Source organism: Rhododendron vialii, chromosome 8a (genome assembly GCF_030253575.1).
Source record: "Rhododendron vialii isolate Sample 1 chromosome 8a, ASM3025357v1".
Classification (NCBI taxonomy): Eukaryota; Viridiplantae; Streptophyta; class Magnoliopsida; order Ericales; family Ericaceae; genus Rhododendron; species Rhododendron vialii.
Window position 1 is genome coordinate 16,342,070 of NC_080564.1, and position 22,461 is coordinate 16,364,530.

The 22,461-nt window shown below is 42.1% G+C and overlaps 1 protein-coding gene across 1 annotated transcript; it reads right to left on the reverse strand.

Moving 5' to 3' along the window:
• Nucleotides 1–4,541: 4,541 nt before the first annotated feature.
• On the reverse strand, nt 4,542–18,749 carry LOC131298600 (uncharacterized). The gene is made up of 9 exons (XM_058324082.1): nt 18,507–18,749; nt 18,318–18,464; nt 9,459–9,514; nt 8,988–9,039; nt 8,061–8,122; nt 6,575–6,812; nt 6,348–6,409; nt 6,185–6,225; nt 4,542–4,985 (listed from the first exon to the last, which is right to left on the reverse strand). The coding sequence occupies exons 1-9, from the start codon at nt 18,747–18,749 to the stop codon at nt 4,765–4,767; spliced, it is 1,122 nt and encodes a 373-aa protein (XP_058180065.1). The 3' UTR covers nt 4,542–4,764.
• Between the last annotated feature and the right edge of the window lie 3,712 nt (nt 18,750–22,461).

The following is a 22,461-nucleotide window of genomic DNA, read 5'->3' on the forward strand; positions in this document are numbered from 1 at the left end:
TTATCGTGTGGCGATGTTCCTAGCCATGAGAATATCCACGATCTTGGTTTATGAAGTGGAACCAAACAGACATTGATCAAACTATATGGCGATGCCCCGTTTGGGAGGTTTCTACACACTAAGCCACTATTTCTTATCCTATACTTATATTATATTGGGCTGTTGTGCCACGGATGTAATCATTTGGTATAGTTGGTATTGGAACTATAATTTGATGAAATGTGCATGGAAAACCTTTTGACGCTCAAAACCCTCAATCGCCACCCACCCACCCACCACTTATCACCACACCCACTACCTGCCACCATCCCCACACCACCCGAAACCCTAAAATCGCCATCAACCCACCTTCTCAACCCTTGATCGACTTTCAACTAGCCTTCGCCATCCTCCTTCGAAGCCCTAATCATACTATTTACACTTTGAACCTATATTTTGCAGTCATATTCGATGCCTTAGCCCTCATAAACCCTATTTCAATCCTCCCTGTTTCGATTTCACGTTTGAAATTCTCATAATTGAAATGGCGTGATAGAGGTGAATGGCGTGATTGTCATGTTTGGTGGTGGTGTGTGGCCGTGGCGATGGGTAGTTGTGGAGAGGAGTAGGAAAGGAGATGGAGAGTGTGGGTCTGTTGTGGTATATTACCTAAGGGCAAATTAGGCTTTTCATTATTTCCGTCCAACAAAGTTAGGTCCTCCAAATGAAAACATTAATGAGGGAATCTCTTCATAAGCAAAATTTTAAGAATGGGTGAGCAAGACAAAAAGGTAGACTTCGAGGGGTGTCTAGGTATTTAACCCTTTTTGTCATGCCCTCGATTTTCAACATAAATATAAAAGGTTTCTATAGTTAAATCCCGACAATATTCCGTACAATACCCAAAAGAATATAGCATTACCATTTCTATAATTGCATTTCAACGTCCAACAGTTTCCAAAATATTACATCATTGGCACAACGGCCTCAAATCAACATAAGTACTAAGTGTCAAAAGAGAGTTAAGGGTTACAATATTCCAAGTCAAAAGAATTATAATTAAAGTTACAAATACATCTTCCAAAACAGATTTACAAATATGGATAAGTAACTCATTCTGTTAGCTTTCAAAAGTATTTCCACATTCCAAGCACTGCATGCATGCAAGCTACTGCCCCAGGTTAGCACCTAAAAATGATGTAAGGTGTGAGCTACACTAGCCCAGTAGAAAAGTCTATACAAACTCTATATGCAAAGAACGCTATTCCAGGTACAGCAGGTTGTGTACAGCAGCCGCGCACAGACCACTTTTGCGCTCGTCTCGGGCTTCGAAAAGATGATCGGAGCTGCTCATTTTGTTCAAAATACGAAATTTTGAAGCAAAGTTGGATGATTCGTAAACACCCTTCCCAATATCGAATTGAGATGATTTTTTACAAGGACCCTAAACGAAGTATTTTGAACAAAATGAGCAACTCCGATCATCTTTTCGGAGCCCGAGACGGGCGCAAAAGCGATTCGTGCGGGGCTGTTGTACACAACCTGTTGTACCTTTAGCTTTACTGATATGCAAATGAGCAATACGGAAGAACAAACGATAGAAACCAAATGACAATGGAGGAAAGCATGACTGTCATGATCAAAGTGTCCAATCATCTCAAATCCATCTTTCCAACGTACTCATAAGTCATGTTCATTCAATTTGTATCTCAACATCTCATATCCTTTGTGTGTCTGAGCCGAAGCTCCTATCGAGCCAATCAAGGGATCCCAATATCCCCCACCAAGCACCCACCTTATAGGTTAGGCCTTGAGTGTGTTCATTATGAGCATTAGTTCCAGCCGGGCCAATTGTGGGATATCCCGATATCCCCTACCAGGCACCCACCCGTCAATGGGCCCCGAGTGTTTGGGCGTCGTTCATATGCTCAAGTGTATCGTTTGTATTTTCAACGTACAATGACTTCACATTTCTCATTTCGTAACCCAACGTGCTCATTCAAATCCACCGGACACCGTCCTAAGTATGAAACAAGTAATATTCTCTAAACACTTGAAAGAATGCATAAACAAACCCATTAGAGTCGATTAAAGGCTCCAAAAAGTAGCTTACAAGACTTAGAAAAAAATCTGCATCAAGACTGAAGACCTACCGGTAGGTGAATAAGGCCTACCAATAGAAGAGATGAAATTTTGGATGACCTACCGGTAGGAGTGAGGGACCTACCGGTACAAAATGAAGGCAATGGAGCCATCGTTTTGCACGAGATGATTTTCTAGAAGACCTACCGGTAGGTGATGAGGTCCTACCGATAGGAGATGGGATTCTCAGGCGATTTTGACATAAATTGCAGATTTTGATCCAAGCTCAAATACAACATTACAAGCACGATTTCACGCACCAAATCACTTATAAAACATATAAAGAGAGGTAGAATTCCCTACCTTGAGTATCCAAGCTGAAACCAAAGAGATGAGCAAGCCCTAGCTTCCAAGATCCAAACCGAGCAAAATACACCGAACCGAGCTCTATCCGACGCGAAACGAGCCTCAATACGCAAGTAGAAGATGGTTTGGGAGTTGATTAGTATGGGTCTTTGAGTGATTGGGTGAGTTTTGAGAGATGGAGGGAGAAATGGAGAGAGAGCCGAGAGAGAGAAAGAAAGGAGAATTGGGGAAATAAATTCCCTACCGCACACACCGCACACATATATACACCATATTGCATTAACACCCACATTTCCCAAATCCTTGCACATTAACCCACAACCATATTTTCCACATTAAACCATCATTTATCCCTTTATAAAATATTTAAATTATATAAGAGAAATTGACGGGTCTCTACACTCTTTTTTTTTTCACCCCAAGCCCCATTACTTCTTGTACCACCAACAAAATATAGTTTTAAGTTCTAAATCACAATGTTACTATTACATCATCCAAATTTGAGTCACGATCTAAAATGTCAATATATCTGATGATAGCAAAATGACGTGAACAAAAGAAGATAAGACAACACGACTTGTCGATAAAGCCAACTATCACAATAAAAAGGCTCGAGCATACATGATTGTTGGCTCAATACCACAAGACTACATCCTAATTCTTACTCGAGGTCACTTGAAAAAGTTAAACCAACTTCATGTGAGAAATGCGATATATGGAGATTACATGTTCGTCAAGGACTCTATTGCAGAATACATGTCAATTTCTCATTAATAATTTATCAATCAGAGAGAGATGCATTCAAATGGGTTTGTTGTCTCTTCCCCCTCCCCCAACAATTATGAGCAGAAGAAGAGTGTGTAAGTGTGTGTGTGTGTGTGAGAGAGAGAGAGAGAGAGAGAAAGAGAGAGAGAGAGAGAGAGAGAGAGAGAGAGAGAGAGAAAGAGAGAGAGAGAGAACATGTCAATTTCTCATTAATAATTTATCAATAAGAGAGAGATGCATTCAAATGGGTTTGTTGTGTCTTCCCCCTCCCCTAACAATTATGAGGAGAAGAAGAGTGTGTGTGTGTGTGTGAGAGAGAGAGAGAGAGAGAGAGAGAGAGAGAGAGAGAGAGAGGAGGGGGGTATAGCAAACTCAAAATTCTTGAAAATCTCTCTCTCTCTCTCTCTCTCTCTCTCTCTCTCTCTCTCTCTCCATTGTAAGTGTCCAACTCAGCAAACGGAAAACAATATTCCAAGTTAGCAATTTTCGTGAGTAATTTGACGAATTTAACCGACGGGTACCTAATTCAATAATAGGGTAAACGTTTAGGTCTAAGTGGTTTCTCAAATTTAAGGTCTTAATGTGACATTTGTTGAAAGTTTGGGGGTTATTTTGAAATTTTCCCCTTAATTAAATTAAGATTAAAAAACTCAGCCACGTCATTGGCATCTATGCCTACAACAGGCTGAATCGAACTCAAAACAGTTTGATCTCTAGATTCTTCTTTCAATTAAGAGTAAAATGGCCGGATTTCCTCATTTACGACCTTATTTCACCGGGAAAAAGCCATAGTGTTCCTTAAAAAGTGTTCACCCCTTTTGTGTCACTGGGCCCAAAAAATTCTCCACCCTCTGAAGCCCAACTGCACCCAAGAGCCGAAGCTCACACTAGCATTACTTAAGGATTACAGATCAACCCCAACGCGATATTGTATTTTCCCTTTTTGCCCTGTGTTTTTGGTAAACAACACCCGGATTGTAAAATGACAAACCTGTACTCCCTTCGTCCCTTTTTATATTTTTGCAAACTATCACCCAGGTTGCAAAATGACGAACCATGTAGTCTCTCCGTCACTTTTTAAGTGTTCAGCTTTCACATTAAGTTTTACCTCCACTACACTTTTACCCATTAACTCGTTACCATTAATTTTTCAAAAGGAGAGCATAATAATTGTACAACTTTTGACCCATTTAACTTTTCAAAATAAATACTCATTAAGGGACAACTCAAAATAGAACACTTGATTCTTATTTGAGGACGGGAGGAGTAATAACAACTAAATAATTGAGGTCATTGCTTGTAAAACTTTCAAATGCAGTAAAGGTATCACGACTTGTAACGAACGAATAAGAAAACTCGAACTTTAGTTTATTTAAAAGAACAAATAAAAACACTTCTAGTCTACCACAAACCAGAGCAAAGAAGCAAACAAGGACCACACCTACCAAGACAAAAACCACACTCCAACACAAGACGCCCCTTGAAACAAGTACTACTTAAAACATAAAACTCGAACCAAACCAAACGACCACAACCATTATTTGGACTAGTACTTAACTGCTGCATTGTGGCTTAACGCTTTCGGTTCATTGGTTCCTTCTGCGCATTAAAGTAAACAGTTGACACCGGCACACCCAAGTCCAGCTGGTGTGCAAATGCTCGGGTACTGAAGTTTGCCCTAGACAAGGGCTGTTCCACCAGTCCTATGTGACCTTTTTGCTGGAACAACAGCATAATGTAACGATGGATTCCAATTGGCGGGCGTGGTGCCATGTAAGGCAATATTTCATTTCCTTCAAGAAACAATCCAAATTAAACATAGTGCTCAAACTAAATCATCGAGGAAAATAGATTGGGAGAAAAAAAAGATGACATAAACTAGACAATCATATATGTGTTGCAAAGTTCACTTGACTTTGAATCCATTAAAATCTAACCATGGAGGATACTCTCTTATATGATTGTAAATTGAGCAATAACCAGGCCTACAACAGTCCCACATTGATTATTCAAGTCATTCATAAGAAAAAGGTCTCGCAATGTTAGTCATTCCTACGAAGACTTGAGTTAATTTGACATTGAAAGCCATCTCAACAAATCACACTTCTCTTGAGAGGGACGAGACGGTTGGTTAGAACTGATGGGCCATTTCAACTCTCACCATCCATTTCTCTCGAAAAATTTGATTGACCTAACACTTGCCAATACTTGATCAACATGATTTTTTGAATAAATGAGTTGTACATTGAGCTCTACAAAATGAGCAGATCACAAAAGAGAATCCTAGTTTGGCTGTTACTGAGGGCCATTTAGAAACTAACAAATTCTGACAGGGGACTTGGATGTTAGTTACAAAGCATTGAATCTTTCCAAACAAGTGCATGTGACATTAAGTAGAATTGTGACAAGTGTTAAAAGGAGTTTTTACCAGGGAATCATGTGCCACGTTGAGAGAGAATCTTCGTGCATGAATTTTTCAATATTTAGTAAGTAATCCTATCCAGGCATATTTAATTTTTCGGCTAAAGAGAGAAACTAGTTTTCAATTGGTGCAGGCCATTGCAGTGAAAATGGTATCATCTTTATGTGATGGAATGCATTTGTATTTTTTCTGAAATTTTAGAGATCCTCAAAATTCTGTGCCTTCAAGCTGGTAACAAGGTCAGGTTGCTAATCTGCAAGCCTTGAAGACAAGTTACTCAATTTGGAAGGATTCTTGGAGATTTACTGGCCACTTTGCTGAGAGAACTTGTTTCTGGGTGTCAGTACGTAAATATCGAAAACAAATCCCTTACTTTCATGACAAAAAAGTAAACTTCTTGCAATTCTATGCAGCCAAACTCGAGAGTTATTTTGAACCACCCACCCTACCCCCATTTCAACTTAATGTGTGTGTAGGTATCAATACACAACTCCTCGTCTTACGAAATGTATCCTACTTTACACTTACTGTGCATGCGCATGCATCTAAAAAGGAAAAACCAGATTTTACCTTGAGTAGGATTGCCATCACCGGGAATGTCAATGACTATCCTGAGAGCAAAACGAAACTAGTTAGTCTTTGGTTTTTGAGGATAGAAGGTTAAATAGCAAATAAAAAGAAAAGAACACACACACACACACACACATGTATACACACACACACAGAGACTGACCAATGTACCCACTCACGCATGGAGGGTTCACTTGGACTTGGTGCATCAGGATCCGTCATTACCTAAGAGCCAATAAACTTGTCAAAAACCAACATGCATAGATAGTACCAAAAGCAGACTCAAAATTCTTCTGATCAAAAGTATAAAAACAAATGTAGTTCTACAATAGAATGATCAAACGTGGAATTCATAACAAAGCACAAAGCAAAAGAGAAATTAGTGCAAACCAAAGTGTAGAGCTCATTGGAATGATTAGTGAATGTGACCCTAGGAGGATTAGTGGCAATTGAAGGCTTGATATTACAACCATTAGTAACATGCTTGGGGCCATAATAAACATTCATGATCATTCTAGGAACAAACACATCCACAACATCTCCTATGATCCGACATACAACCAATGGGTCACTTGAAGCCATTAGAGGAGAAGAACAACAGGATAGAGGAGCAAATGATGGTAAAAGACTACAAAGACAACAAAGATGGAGAGAAATGACCAGGGAGAAGAGATGATCTTATAGACAAATAAAAGTGAGGAGGGGATGCATGGGTGTCAAATGTAAGCAATTTGCCAAAATGAACTACCACGTGGAATTTCCAAAGTTGTTTCGCAATATGACAAGCAAGGGATAAAAACCATCCTAACCTAAGAGATGAATGGGTAAGTGCCATCGGGTAGGACTGTTATTCTTATATGGGATAAGAGTTCGTGGTTTTATTAAAAAGCATGGCGAAACCTAGCGTACAAATAATTTACCCAAAAAAAAACCTAGCGTACAAATAATCCTCTTATTTCCTAAGAAGCATTTGAAAACAATCAAACCCATTTTTAGGACGTTCTAGTGCTGGCTAATGGCTATTATGAAGCATGCATACAGAAACGGAGTACAAAAGCAACACAACAATGGCACGCCAACACCACAAAGTTCATAAACATTATAATTAAACCAATATGCACTTAATAAGTAGATACCCCAAATATTCTTGACCAAATGTACTGCGACACGCACAATAAGAAAATAACCAACAAAAGAGATCACAACAATTGTTAAGCAAATCACTAATAATAAGGAATACCAAAAAAGAAGTGAGGGCAAACCACTGTGTGAAGTTCATGGCAACCTTCAATAACATGTGTAGACCAGTGATAGACATTGACGATCATGCTTGGAAGAAACGTTCCCTAAGATCTAGCATACAACAAATGGATCAATTGGAGCAGCCATTTGAAGTGCAAAACAACACAGGAAGAAATGGAGTTATGAGACTGTACAGACATGAAGATAGGGCCAAATATCCAGACTCAAGAGAGGCCTTATAGACAAATCAAAATGAGGAGGAAGTGTGAGTGTCAAAAATGTAAGCAAATCCCCAACATCAACTACCACGCGGAATCCCAAGTTCTTACATTATAAAAAGCGGAAGAGAAAAGCTTCCATTTTTATAGACATGAGGGGGTAGATGCAATGGTGTGAACAAAAGAAACCGAGCCTTGTGTCCCAATCAATTGGAGTCGGCTACATAATTCCGTTTTTATCCATTGAGCTCTATGCAGAGCATTGTGTTTCGTGATATCTAATAAACCTAGGTATTTTTGAACTGCCCCTTCTAAGGCAAATTCGGTCTACTGCTCCCGTTAGCACTACCATCTACCGTAACCATATCACTTACCCTAACTACCGCATGGACTAATCTAAGATAGAGGCAACAAACATGTCCAAACCATCATATTCTGATCTCTCATCTTGTCTTCTATCGGTGCTACCTCTACCATCCTGCAAAGGTTTTGATTTCAAAATTCTATTCCGCAAAATCATACCAAATGTTCACCTCAACATTCTCATTTTAGCTACACTAATCTTAACTCAACTCTACATGCCATATAACTGGTCTTATAGCGATATTGTAGAATAGCGAGAAGAAAAATACAATGGTGTGCAATTGCTACCATATAGGGACAAGATTTTGTGCCTTTTATTTCCTTAAAGAATTTGAAAGCAAATTATATCCTGTTTAGGAGATTCTAGTGTGGGCTATTATGAATCACCAATACCAATACAAAGCACAGAAACAACCAGACAATGGCACGCTCACACCAAAGCTCTTGAAGATATAAGAACACAACATTTCATAGACACAATAATTAATCAAGATGCATTGAAGAAGTATTCTTGATTGAACATAGGAAAACAAAAATAAAAGGATACAAGAGAAGACATAAATTTTCAAGTAAATCAAAAACGACAACAAAAAAGAAAATTGGGCAAACCAATTTGAAGAAATAATTGCAACCTTTAGTTACATCTATAGACGCATTAATAGATAATCATGATCATGCTTGGAAAAAACATTCCCTATGATCTAGCATACAACTAATGGATCAGTCAGAGTAGCCTTGAGAGGAAAGTGCACAAAACTTGACGAAGAAATGAAGTGAAAGGGACTATTGACACAATAGAGATGGGACAAAATGTTTCGAGGGAAGAGAAGCCCTTAAATACAAATAAAAGTCATGAGGACGGCCTGCATGATTCTTAAAATGTAAGCAAATACTTAGATCAACTACCATGTGGAATAAAAATCCAGACTAAAATGTTTTGGAACTAAGAAAACAAAACATTAAAAGTTATGCTTGAGAACCTTCTCCTTGTCTAAAATATTTATAGCCACATTCTCTCCGGTCTCTAAATTCCTAGCAAACAACACCTTCTCAACCGTTAGACGGAAGTTGTAGTCATCCATAAAAGCAACCCCGAAGTGAGCATAAGTGAATAACCAAGACTCACCCAAAAGTGAGCAAATTCAAGCAACATGCATCTCATTGAAACCGTTAATAACATCTCACATGATATGTTAAAAAGTTCAAACCATTCATTCAAAACCCACTCCCAGTTTGTAAACTAATTGATCCTTTAAAATCAAACCATAAATTATCAGTGACAATCAATGACACTCTTCAGAAGCGGCACCTATTATTACCCTCTTTAGTGATGCAATTACAAGCAACAAAATATTAATAAACTGATTGGGGATTAAGAAGCAAGTAAATACCATGATAATCAAATTGAGTGACTTGACAGGCGTTCATTCAAAAGTAGGAATGGAACTTACCTTCTTGCATCTTCTTGGTTTTGCACCTTTTGTCCCGTTCCAATCGCTGCAAAACCCTAGCACATCAACCCAAACCAAAATTCTGATCAATAAAAAACTGTTGTTGGATCCATTCAATCTCAGCCATTCATAAAAAAAATGTTTTATGGGACCCCACACCGTCCTAATATGTATAATAGATGTTGGAAATATTAAGAGGCATTTCTTCATGGTACATGAATTTGAACATCAAGTTCAATAACAAGCTAAAATTTAAATGATATGGCTAGAATTTCTATGACGCGTATACACTTATAGAAAGTGCATGACATAAATTTGTAATCAAGAAAAGGAAGGTATCATGAAGCAAAACTTCACTTAATGATAATGAAAGCACATGGCTAAATGATTTGAAAAGAAATCGACTTGTCGTGAGACGATATTTTTATCCATTGGCGGAAACGTATCTCTAGGTAAATCTAGTTTGCTAAGATGGTGTTAATGAACTGGAGAAGATTAAAAGGTACTGATAAGGTAACGATGCTCAAGTAAAGATGCGTGACATTGTGGTTATATAGGTATTTCTCTTTGAAGATCAAGTGCACTGGCCTACGTATTAAATGGTGGCACAAACTTAGATGTATAAAGCAAAAAAAATCTTTCAGAAAAAGTACAATGTTAAAAGTTGAGATGGATTATGAAGAGGAGACAAGGAAATTCTTGCTGGATGGTTTTGAAAATTTTAATTGACATACACGGTATGGAGAGACATTGTAAAAGGTGGAATACACATCCTAGTTTGTCGAGCATTTGTGAGAGGGGAAGGGGCATTAAGATGGGTAATAGATGTAAAAAATAGAAAGGTCTCACAGGTGGATATTGTAGACACCCCAATTTAGCCTAACGATTATTTCAAGTCCCACCTTAGAGACCATCCTGATGATGATATGGATACAGTAATTGTTGATTGACTTCTCGTGAACCTTAGGACTTATGGTGAGAACTTCTAGCCACTTAGAGGACCCAATCCAGAGCCAAATAACCTTTCAGACAAAAATACCGAATCCTATGAGAATATTTCTATCGGCCGTAACATTGATCTCACAGCCTCAGCATCATTTCTTCACCCGTGAAGCCTATTGCTTGAAAATCTCCCTGAGAGATCGATCACTCGACCGCAAGGTCTATCCCTCGGCCGCAACATCAATTCCTCAGCCGCCAGATCCTTTAATCGGCCGCCAGATTGTCTATTTTCCAGATTCTAGAACGTTCTGTCAATTGTTTGTGTAGGGAGGTATTCCCGAACAGGTGCAAAATGAGCCCGAGCATGGTCAACAAAGGGTCAACGCACTGTGGACCACTGATATGAGAAGTCAATGGTCCAGAGAGGTTGTACGATTCTCGGTACAATAACATGAGACGTTATTGGACCAGATACAAGGAAAGTGACATGTGATGCCACTGTTCAGATACATTGTTCGGCAAAAGAAAAGACAAACAGAAGGAGAGCTCCTTAGAAAGGATATGGTCCAAATTGTTTCCTTAGGACCAGTTACATGTGAAGTAACTGGTCCAGACCATTTGTTCGGCTATGAGACAGCCGAACAAGGAAAGAGGTCCTGTCAGATGATGAAATAGAGGGAACATTCTGGAAGAGTCCAGAAACAGTGGTACTCCGTTAAGGAATAAGATCCCGAGAATATAGGGTCTGAGAAAGATACCCAATGAGAATGGGATGTTCGGTCAGTAATGGAAAAGACTCCTAAAAGGACTCTTTTCCATAAATTGATAAAGGAAACGAGAATCCTTGATATCCTGGGTTTCCTATACGAGCTGGGAATCCTATGGCAATAGGGATGCTTGGGCACCAAGCATCCGAATGTCTATATAAACAGAGCAAGCCTAGAGGTAAAAGGTACGCAATACACTGCAATCTTATTGCTTTCCTACTGATAATTAGGGTTTGATCATTAGTACGAAATACTAACAAAGGCATCGGAGGGCCTTTGCCACGAGAGGCAAAGGTGCGCTCACACCTTGTCTGTTTTGCAGGATAAGGGTTTCTCTGATGAATCAGGGTTACGTTCAAGAGCCACGTGGAGCCGCTGCATTCCAGTGCTGTTCAAAGCACTACTTGAATTTATCCACCTACAATTGGCGCCGTCTGTGGGAAACGAAAGAGTTCCCTTTGAAATACGACCATGGTGGAAGTAGAGCCAGCAACGCCACACGACCCGAAGGATGTGCTAATTGGAGGAAGGGATAAGTCTCCACCCGGGGCTCCGAGAAAGCCCGAAGGAGGACACAGAAGGACCACGAGTAAGGGCCACCCCCTTACTATCCATGGCAACTCCAGAAATAGAGATGGAGAGACGGCATCGAAGTCCACGAGAAGGACTAAATCCCATCGAGGGGATGAATCGATTGCACACTCCAGGAGTATATACCGTAGCGAAGACGTTCTTGATAAGAAGAGACAAGAAATCGAGGAGTATGCTCGTTTGATCAAAAAACGAGAACATGAGATCAGAGAATTAGAGAAAATCAGAGAACATCCGGAGGACTCTGGACTATCTCGAAGAAATTCTAGAGGTAGTGAATACGCTCTGGTGCAGTATCAAAAGGCTCCTTCGCGAGGAAGGAGGAGCAGAAGCAGAAGTCTGACCCCGAGGCGACGTAAAACTTCTCCACGAAAAGGGAGGAGCAGGATCCGAACACCCGAGCGAAGGAGGGTATCGCCAAGAAAGAGGAGAAGCAGAGGTCGGAGTTCTACCCCCGAAGAAGAAGGGAGTAGAAAACATCATAGGGACAGGTACGAGAGGCCTGATTCCGATTGGGAACGAATTAGGTCCAAGAAAGGACCGGAGGATGAAGCCATGACTGCACGGGAAGCAGCACGGAAAGCACTGCAGAATATAGCAGCCTCCCCTTTTGCAAAAAAGTTACAGGAGGCTAGATTGCCGACCAGGGTAAAGCACGGGACATTCATCCTCTACGAGACAGATGCTGATCCCGTGGCCCATATACAGCATTACCAGCAAGCGATGTTCATGCATGAAGGGGATGATGCAATCATGTGCAAGATGTTCCCGTCAAGTTTGGGGAAGGTTGCTCTGTCCTGGTTCCACAAATTGGGCTCACGCTCCATCCGAACATGGGTGCAGTTGGCCGAGGAATTCACTGCACGGTTCTTGACGAGCAGGAAAGCTCCCAAAACCTTTGAGAGTCTTTCTTTTATGAAACAAGGAGAGGACGAGCCGATCAGGACTTATGCAAAAAAGTACTGGGAAACCTTCAACGAAATTGAAGGATGTAGTGAAGAGTACGCAATAGCCACGTTCAAAACGGGTTTACCTGTTCGGGGGGAACTGCGTAAGTCTCTAAACATGAGTCCCGTGCAGACATTGGCAAAACTAATGGAGAGGATTGAGCAGCACGCCAGGAACGAGGATGACATCCTACGAGAGGATGGAAAGTTGGCCGCCGAGCAAGTAAAGGAGCCTATAAAGAAAGCTGACAAACCAGAGCCCAAAACTTATCGTGAAAGGAAAGATTATGGGCAGGCAAAGAAAGAGCAGTACAAGGATAAGCAAGCCCCGGATCCCAAGTCATTCTTTTCAATAAACACGGTTTGGAAAGAGCCCATTTACAGGATTCTTTATCGAATAAAGAATCAACCATATTTCAAATGGCCCCCAACTCTTGGTGGGAATAAAGATGCAAAACGTGCTACGAATCAGCATTGCAGTTACCACAAGGATTGGGGTCACATGACAGAGGACTGTGAGATGTTTAAACGACATCTTGATGATTTGGTCTCACGAGGTTACCTTAAAGAGTTTATCCAAGAGGATTCCAAGGATAAAGACAAGGCAATGGAATTGGATTACGAATAGATTCCAAAAGGGGTAATCCATATGATACATGGATTAGCCGAACCTTATACGAGAAATGAGGTGAGATTGCTTCAGAGACAAGTGAAACATGACCAACATGTAATGCAGTTGGGAAAGAAAAGAGGGCGCAACGAAAGGGCAAGTAACGAGGGCATAGTTTTTACTGATGAAAATCTGGGAGGAGTCCAGGTACCACATAATGATGCTTTGGTCATAACCCTACGAGTTGGGGAATATGATATGGAAAGAATCCTGGTAGATTCAGGGAGTTGCACCGAAGTGCTATACTATGATGCATTTAAGAAACTGGGACTCACACAACAAGATTTGGTACAATCAGTGACTCCATTGGTCGGATTTGGAGCAGGAGCAGTTTGGCCCTTAGGCAAGGTAACCCTGCCTGTTCGGGCTGGGACAGTGGTGCTACGAACCGACTTCCTAGTGGTGGATGTACCATCTTCCTATAACGTGATTATAGGGAGAACATGGTTGCACAAGATGAGGGCAGTCTCTTCAACTTTCCATCAGATGGTGAAGTTCCCAGGGTCAAATGGGATTGAGCACATTAAAGGTAACCAAAAGGTAGCTCAACAATGTTTGGTATCCATCATAAAAAGGGTCCATAATGCCCACCATGTTAATACTGTGGAAATTCCGGATCTGCCGACCATTGAGGATATTGGAAAAGACCCCACCGAAAGGGTGGTTGAGGATTTGAAGAAAACACTGATCAAAGAGACTGATCCAGATAGGTACTTTCTAATTGGGGAATCATTGCCAGAAGAGGAAGAGAACGAACTGATTAGTTTTTTGAAAACTTATGTCGATGTATTTGCTTGGACACCAGAGGAGATGCCTGGGGTGAATGCAGATGTAATCTGCCATCATTTGAATATAGATCCACAGCATAAACCGGTCATTCAAAAGAAACGAAGGGCAGCCGTACAGCACGTTGACGCTGTAATTGAAGAAGTGGATCACTTGTTGGAAGCCAGGGCAATAAGGGAAGTTTATTATCCAGAGTGGCTATCAAATACCGTTGTCGTCAAGAAAAAGAACGGAAAATGGCGCGTATGTGTTGACTTCACAGATTTAAACAAGGCATGTCCTAAAGACAGTTTTCCTCTTCCAAGGATTGACCAGTTGGTTGATGCAACAGCGGGATATGGACGGATGAGTTTTCTCGATGCATATCGAGGATACCATCAAATTGCAATGTTTGGGCCGGATCAGGAGAAGACGTCTTTTATTACACCACGAGGGTTGTACTGTTATAATGTCATGCCTTTTGGATTGAAGAATGCAGGGGCAACGTATCAGAGACTGGCAACCATCATGTTCAGAAAATTGCTCGGCAAAACTATGGAGGTTTACATAGATGACATGGTGGTGAAAAGCAAGTCTGGGCAAGGCCATATTGCAGATTTGAGAGAAGCTTTCGAGATTTTGAGGAAATACAAGTTGAAACTCAACGCCTCGAAGTGTGCGTTTGGAGTCGGCTCTGGAAAGTTTTTGGGCCATCTTGTAACTCTAAGGGGAATAGAGGCAAATCCCGACCAGATAAAAGCCTTACAGAATCTGGAAAGTCCTCGGACAACGAAAGAAGTCCAACGTTTAACTGGGATGGCAGCAGCTCTTAATCGATTTATTAGCCGATCAAGTGACAAGTGCAGACCTTTCTTTCAGTTATTGAAGAAAAGGGAAGGGTTCGAGTGGGGAGCAGAATGTGAACAAGCCTTTCAGGATCTGAAGGGGTATTTGGCCTCTCCTCCCCTTCTTTCGACTCCAGAAACAGGTGAGTCTCTGATTTTATACTTAGCTGTTTCTGAGCATGCTGTAAGTGCAGTACTTTTAAGAGATAAGGGATCCGAGCAAATCCCAGTTTATTATGTGAGCAAAACTTTGTTAGATGCCGAAACAAGGTATTTGCCCCTCGAGAAATTGGTCCTAGCACTAAGGACAGCAACTAGAAAATTGCCACATTATTTCCAGAGCCATAAAGTTGTGGTCTACACCGAGTTCCCATTAAAATCACTGCTCCGAAAGGCAGATTTCTCGGGAAGGATCTCAACTTGGTCCGTTGAGTTGAGCCAATATGAAATCGACTATCAGCCGCGCACAGCAATCAAAGGCCAGGTGTTGGCAGATTTTGTGGCAGAGTTCTCACCTACGGTTGCACCTCTGCCTCCTACGAGAAAGGAGTGTGAAGCAAAGTCTCCTATAACGAAGAAACAGGCGTTAGCCGAACAAGATCCCCTGGAATGGAAGCTGTTTGTTGATGGGTCAGCTTGCAACACCGGTTCAGGTATTGGAGCTGTGCTTTTACCCCCTGAAGGGTCAATGTTAGAATTATCTGTTCGGCTAGGGTTCAATGCATCAAATAATGTGGCAGAGTATGAGGCCCTCTTAGCTGGTTTGAGAAGTGCAAAAACCCTAAAAGCTGAACGAGTTAGGGTGTATTCTGATTCACAGCTCGTGGTCCATCAACTGTCCGGGCAATATGAAACCCGGAGCGAGAAGATGGCGGCATATGTACAGGTGACCAGAGATCTACTTGATACCTTCGAAAGGGTGTATATTGAACAGATAAGTTCTGGGAAGAATGCTCATGCAGATTCATTGGCATGGTTAGCCGCAGCTGTGCCATCTGAGTTTAAAAGAAAAATAGCCGTAGGGTATTTGGCTGAGCCGAGCATTGGCAGAAGTGTAGAGATGGTCTTGGACGTGAACCAAGGACCAAGTTGGATGGACCCAATAGTGGAGTTTTTACGAGATGAAGTACTCCCTTTGGACAAAAAGGAGGCACATAAAATCAGGACCAAATCTGCTCGGTTCTGGTTATCCCCAGAGGGAAAACTATATAGGAAGTCTTTTACAGGACCCTACTTGCTTTGTGTGCATCCTGAGATGGTGCAAAAGTTCCTCCACGAAATCCACGAGGGGACTTGTGGAAGCCATGCTGGTGGTCGGTCCATAGCCCACCGAGCAATCACCCAAGGGTATTGGTGGCCGTACATGCAAGAAGATGCTAAGGTGTACGTAAAAATTTGTGAGAAGTGTCAGAAATTTTCACCAATGATTCGAACACCAGCCGAGGACCTGGTGCCGCTGACAAGTCCCTGGCCGTTTGCTCAATGGGGAATGGACATAGTGGGTCCACTACACAAAGCAACTGGGAATCGAAAATTCCTATTAGTTGCAACAGATTACTTCACTAAATGGATTGAGGCTGAGCCGTTGGCCAAGATTACTGAACCTATGATAGAAAGGTTTGTGTGGAAAAGCATCATAACTCGCTTTGGGGTACCCTATTCGTTGATTACAGACAATGGGTCGCAATTTCAGAAGAAATTCAAAACTTTCTGTGCCCAGTATGGGATAAGAAATTATTATTCAACTCCAGCTTACCCTCAAAGCAACGGACAAGCAGAGGCTTCAAACAAAACAATCCTTGATGGGATTAAGAAACGTTTGGATAAAGCAAAGGGGAAATGGCCCGATGAATTGCCATTGGTCCTATGGGCATACCGAACAACGCCTAGGAGGTCTACGGGAGAGACCCCCTATTCATTAGCATATGGAACAGAGGCTGTTATTCCATTAGAAATAGGTCTGCCGACCAACAGGACCACTTTGGTTGAAAGTGGAGGAAATGACAGAGCCTTGGAGATTGAGCTGGACTTTGCCGAGGAACGACGAGAACGGGCCTTGGTGCACTTGGCCTCATACCAAGAGCAGCTCATCAAAGGTTATAACAAGAATGTACACCCACGAGAGTTTGGTGTTGGAGACCTTGTGCTACGAAAAGTGCTCGGCAATACTAAAGTGGCTAATGAGGGAAAGCTAGGGGCAAATTGGGAGGGCCCATATCGAGTTACAGAAATCGCAGGCATTGGGGCTTATCGATTGGCAGACTTGGATGGGAACCCAGTGCCAAGACCTTGGAATGTCCATAATCTAAGAAAGTTTTTTATATAATTTTTCTTTATGCACATCGTGATTGTGTGGGAGTTACGAATAAAACTCTCTTGTGTTCTAGTTTTTTTTTTATTTTTATAAGTAATACGAGTAACGCCCTCTTAGGTTTTACAGTTTATGAATGAAGTTACGTTTTTTTGTCTAAACTGCTGTTTTCTTGGTATTTGTTTTAAATACGAATCACGACATTGGTTTCCCTCATTCGTATTGGGGAGCAGGGTATAGGATATATACTAAAGTACGTGATACTTGTTAGAAACTAAAGTACGTGATACTTGTTAGAACGCAAGTACGAAAAACTTGAGAATTGTTCTAAGTACGTGAGACTTAAAGTACGTGACACTTGTTAGAACGCAAGTACGAAAAACTTGAGAATTGTTCTAAGTACGTGAGACTTAAAGTACGTGACACTTGTTAGAACGCAAGTATGACAAACTTGAGAATTGTTCTAAGTACGTGAGACTTAAAGTACGAGAAACAATTGTATGAAATTGAAGTACGAGAAACTTGGACAGATATGCATAAACTTTAAACAAGTATATGTTAGCCACGAGATATTCAAAGTACGAGAACCCTACGGTGCATACAAATACATGCATAAAAGCATAACGAGTATATGCACCAACAACCCACAGCATACGAAAATATGCACAAACTTGGAAGCATACGAATATACGCATAAAAGTACGTGAAACTTTTAAATACGTGAAACGATTTAAGTTCGAAATACTTAAACATCTTAAAACTTCCATGTCAGAAACATGTGGACAAGGTATCTTGACAGGAGAAATTCAAAAACAGATGTACAGAGCGACAGAGCTCATTCATCTTCTGTGAGATCTTGGACAGCTGCAGGAGTAATTGTAGGAACTACTGGAGAAGCCAGCTCTTCTGTGGGATTTTCATCTTCAATAGGACCACCACTGGCTTCCTTCTGGCCAGGATTGGTCATATCAATCTGAGGCTCCACTTCAGGAACAGGTTGCTCAGCCGACACGTTCACCACCTGTTCATCAATCATCTCCTCTGCAATATCCTCCTCCTGATCACCAGCTGCTGCGCTTGGAAGCTCAATGTTGGTCCAAAGTGGAGATGACTCAGGAATCTCTGCTTTTTCAAGGCAGGCCCTCCAGGACGCCACCCAAACTTGATCCTGAATTCCAGGCATCTGGTTTGTGTAGCTCTCTGTGGCAACTTTGATTCCTTCGTTATATCCCTTTTCAAAAGCAGCCTTGGCTTCATTCTGGGACGTCTCGAGCTCCTTCAAAGTCTGGGCAAGACTATCCTCAGTCCCCTTCAACTGTCCTTTCAGGCCATCTGCAACCCCCTGGGCCTGGTTCCTTTCTCTCTCCAGCCTGATGATGGTACGTTGGAGCTTGGAGTTTTCACTGACAAGTTTTACTCGTTGGGGCTCTGATTGGCTAAGTTTTTGAGCCATGGCCACCATTTTTTGCATCACCTGGAAACATTCAAAACAATTGTGATAAACATAACTGTTAAGTTCTGTGTACACTATGATCACAAAAAGGAATTTTACCTTGGCGTTGTGGGACATGAAGGAACTGAGAAGATTGTCTGGAGACATTGCAACTTCTTTTTGCATGTCCCCAGGCAACAAAAAGGCCTGGGACAATGCAAGGGCAGTTCCTTCGGTCTCGACAGTATCCCGAGCAGTGATAGCTCGGTTCCCATGAGAGAAGGAGGGAGCCCATATTGGAGCAGGAGACGAGGAGGAAGGTGGGGGTCTTTCTTGAGGCTGTTCCACCCGTTGACGTTTCTCTCTGTGGATGGCCTCGATTTCTTCTGGGGAAAAGCCAGGAGGAGCATCAGTCTGAGTCTGAGTACGGCGGCCACGACCTTGGCCACCTTGGCCCCGAGCAGCGCCACGACCTCGACCAGGTATGGTGAGAAGACTCCCTAAATCAATTGGCTGGTTCATTGTTGGAGGTGAAGACGTGTAACCGCTGAAAGAAGAACTTGATGTGGGACTGGAGGCTTCTTCGGCAAGGGGAATTGGTTCGTCGGAGATTGGAGGTGTCCGAGAACGCCTTTCTTCGGGAACAGGTCTTGAAGGACCAGCCGCTGCAAGGTTGTCCGCTGCTCGGGTACGCCGATCAATAAACCCCCCGTATGACGCTTTGTAACTCAGCAGAACCTGAGCCGCTCTTGCTCGGCCAGCAAGGTAAGTCCCTTCGCCGTTGAAAGCAAGTGCTCGCTTGATATCAGCTACGTGCACTTGAGGGGTTATGATATTATAACCCCGGTTAATGTTTGAAGCTGCAGCCGAGCAAAGCATAAATAATTAGAAAGCATGAAAAAGCTTTTCCTATGAAAAAGGACAAGAATTTGAAATTAGGGGAAAGCACTAACGTGGGCTCCCGAATACATGAGGAGCGTGAAAACCAATCACTTGGCCGTCCTCATCTCTGGGTTCGAAGTTGCCCGTGACAATCAGGAAGTCGTCGTCATCCCCTCGAGCAGAGTCAGGGAGTTCAAGGACAAGCTTCTTCCTAGAATCCCTACTCTTTAAATAATCTGTGAGGGCATCCCCGGTTCTAGAGATACTGTATAGGTGATGAATGTCGTATAAACCTAAAGAAGTCCCTAACATCTGATTTATGGTGTTGATGCCCATAACTACTCGGAAGAAGTTGGCAGAGACTTGCATTGGGGAAAGTTTATAATACGCCAAAACTTGGCGAAGCAGAGGAGCCAAGGGGAATCTAACCCCGCCCTCAACAATGGCTACTACAGGAATGTGAAGAGTGTCGAAATCGAAACTCTCACGAAGGGCATCCTCAGGAGCCAATACAGTGGCTACATCGTCAGGAATCCCATATCGAGATCTGAAACTAGCCATGGCTTGAGGAGTATTACAGTGCCTTCGAAATCTACCCATTACCAGATAGGATTTTGGAATTCTACGAAGTGTAAAGCAATGGGGACAATGAAACCCTAAACTGCGGTTGAAAACAATCCACTTGAGAAATGGAGTTGTAAGAAGAGGAAATGATGACTTACGAGAATAGTCGATGGAATCCTTAAAAGAAGAGGTCTTGAGACGATGAACAGAGCTTCAATGGCGGGGGAACGCTTGAACAGTCTTTTCTTCTGCAGAGGGAGTCTAAGGGAAAGATTGGGGTGTTTTGAAAAATGGGACGAAAACCCAAAAATACCCTACAGCCAGGGTGGCGTAAGTGAAACGTCACCCCAGACGGCGTTTGAGTGTTCCGTTCCCCAAAAAACATGCCTGTCCGCATTAAATGTTCTCAAAATAAACATTGACACGTGTAAAGATTAGGGCTGAAAGCCTGAAAACAGGCCTAAAAAGGTATTTTCGTCATGGTAAAATGATGATAAGTTGCTCCAATATGTAAGGTGCAGGAGCAGAATGAATTTGCTCGGAAGAGAAGCTTCACACATCATCTGAGTAAAAAATAATAAGTGAAGCTAGGGAGCAATTGTAGGGAGGTATTCCCGAACAGGTGCAAAATGAGCCCGAGCATGGTCAACAAAGGGTCAACGCACTGTGGACCACTGATATGAGAAGTCAATGGTCCAGAGAGGTTGTACGATTCTCGGTACAATAACATGAGACGTTATTGGACCAGATACAAGGAAAGTGACATGTGATGCCACTGTTCAGATACATTGTTCGGCAAAAGAAAAGACAAACAGAAGGAGAGCTCCTTAGAAAGGATATGGTCCAAATTGTTTCCTTAGGACCAGTTACATGTGAAGTAACTGGTCCAGACCATTTGTTCGGCTATGAGACAGCCGAACAAGGAAAGAGGTCCTGTCAGATGATGAAATAGAGGGAACATTCTGGAAGAGTCCAGAAACAGTGGTACTCCGTTAAGGAATAAGATCCCGAGAATATAGGGTCTGAGAAAGATACCCAATGAGAATGGGATGTTCGGTCAGTAATGGAAAAGACTCCTAAAAGGACTCTTTTCCATAAATTGATAAAGGAAACGAGAATCCTTGATATCCTGGGTTTCCTATACGAGCTGGGAATCCTATGGCAATAGGGATGCTTGGGCACCAAGCATCCGAATGTCTATATAAACAGAGCAAGCCTAGAGGTAAAAGGTACGCAATACACTGCAATCTTATTGCTTTCCTACTGATAATTAGGGTTTGATCATTAGTACGAAATACTAACAAAGGCATCGGAGGGCCTTTGCCACGAGAGGCAAAGGTGCGCTCACACCTTGTCTGTTTTGCAGGATAAGGGTTTCTCTGACGAATCAGGGTTACGTTCAAGAGCCACGTGGAGCCGCTGCATTCCAGTGCTGTTCAAAGCACTACTTGAATTTATCCACCTACAGTTTGATCCGTTCACAAAACCCTAGCAGCCAAATTCCGATGCGTTCGGGCTACGCAAGGAGATTACCATGAGGAGTTAGAGTTGCCCTATAATTCCAATTTCAATCGTGCAATGTGATTGGTTTGAGCGATGTCATCCGGTGCCTATATAAAGGAGCCCTTAGGGCTCCAAAAATACAACAATTGATACACTCAATCATTCCCAAAAGCCACGAAACTCTGCAAATATACTCTCGCATCCCCTCTTTAAAAGCATCAACCTCCTGAAGGCAGCCGTGATCCAACAATCAAACCCCAAAGTTCAAACCCTAAACCTAGGGTTTCGAGAAGCAATCAGTCAATCACCCTCAATCCGAAGCAATCAAGCCACTGAGGGATCAAGGTGGTGAGGCCCAGGGGCCTCTAGTCCAATTTATTTTCTGTTTTTATGTTTAATCATAGCTCTATGATCTTCTGTTAGTCATAAAGTCTGGTGTGAGGAAGAACATCGGCTGGGTCTTTGATTCATCGGCTGATACATCAAACCAGGAGGATCTCTCAGCCGTGACATCTATTCACCGGCCGCGAGATCCATCTCCCTGGGACGGATTTGTTTTATCCTACTTTCCTGATGCATGCTTTCAATTACAATCTTGGCTCACCCTTAACTGCGTAAAGGTTAATTAAACAGATTAATTGTTTAGAATTAAATAAAGCATGAATTAGTCACATGTCGAACAACCATGGGCCAGTCTCATGATTGGGCAGAGAGGGGTGCTTAACACCTTCCCCTCATTGTACCTTTGGCCCCCGTACTCGAAATCTCTATCTGTTTTTCCTAG

Coding starts and splice junctions, on each gene's coding strand:
- LOC131298600 (XM_058324082.1), bottom strand. CDS start 18,749: ATGGCTCAAAAACTTAGCCAATCAGAGCCCCAACGAGTAAAACTTGTC. Junction 6,813..8,060: donor GAATATGATGGTTTGGACAT/GTTTGTTGCCTC, acceptor TTGTCTTTGTAG/TCTTTTACCATCATTTGCTC. Junction 6,226..6,347: donor ATGCGTGAGTGGGTACATTG/GTCAGTCTCTGT, acceptor TTTTGCTCTCAG/GATAGTCATTGACATTCCCG.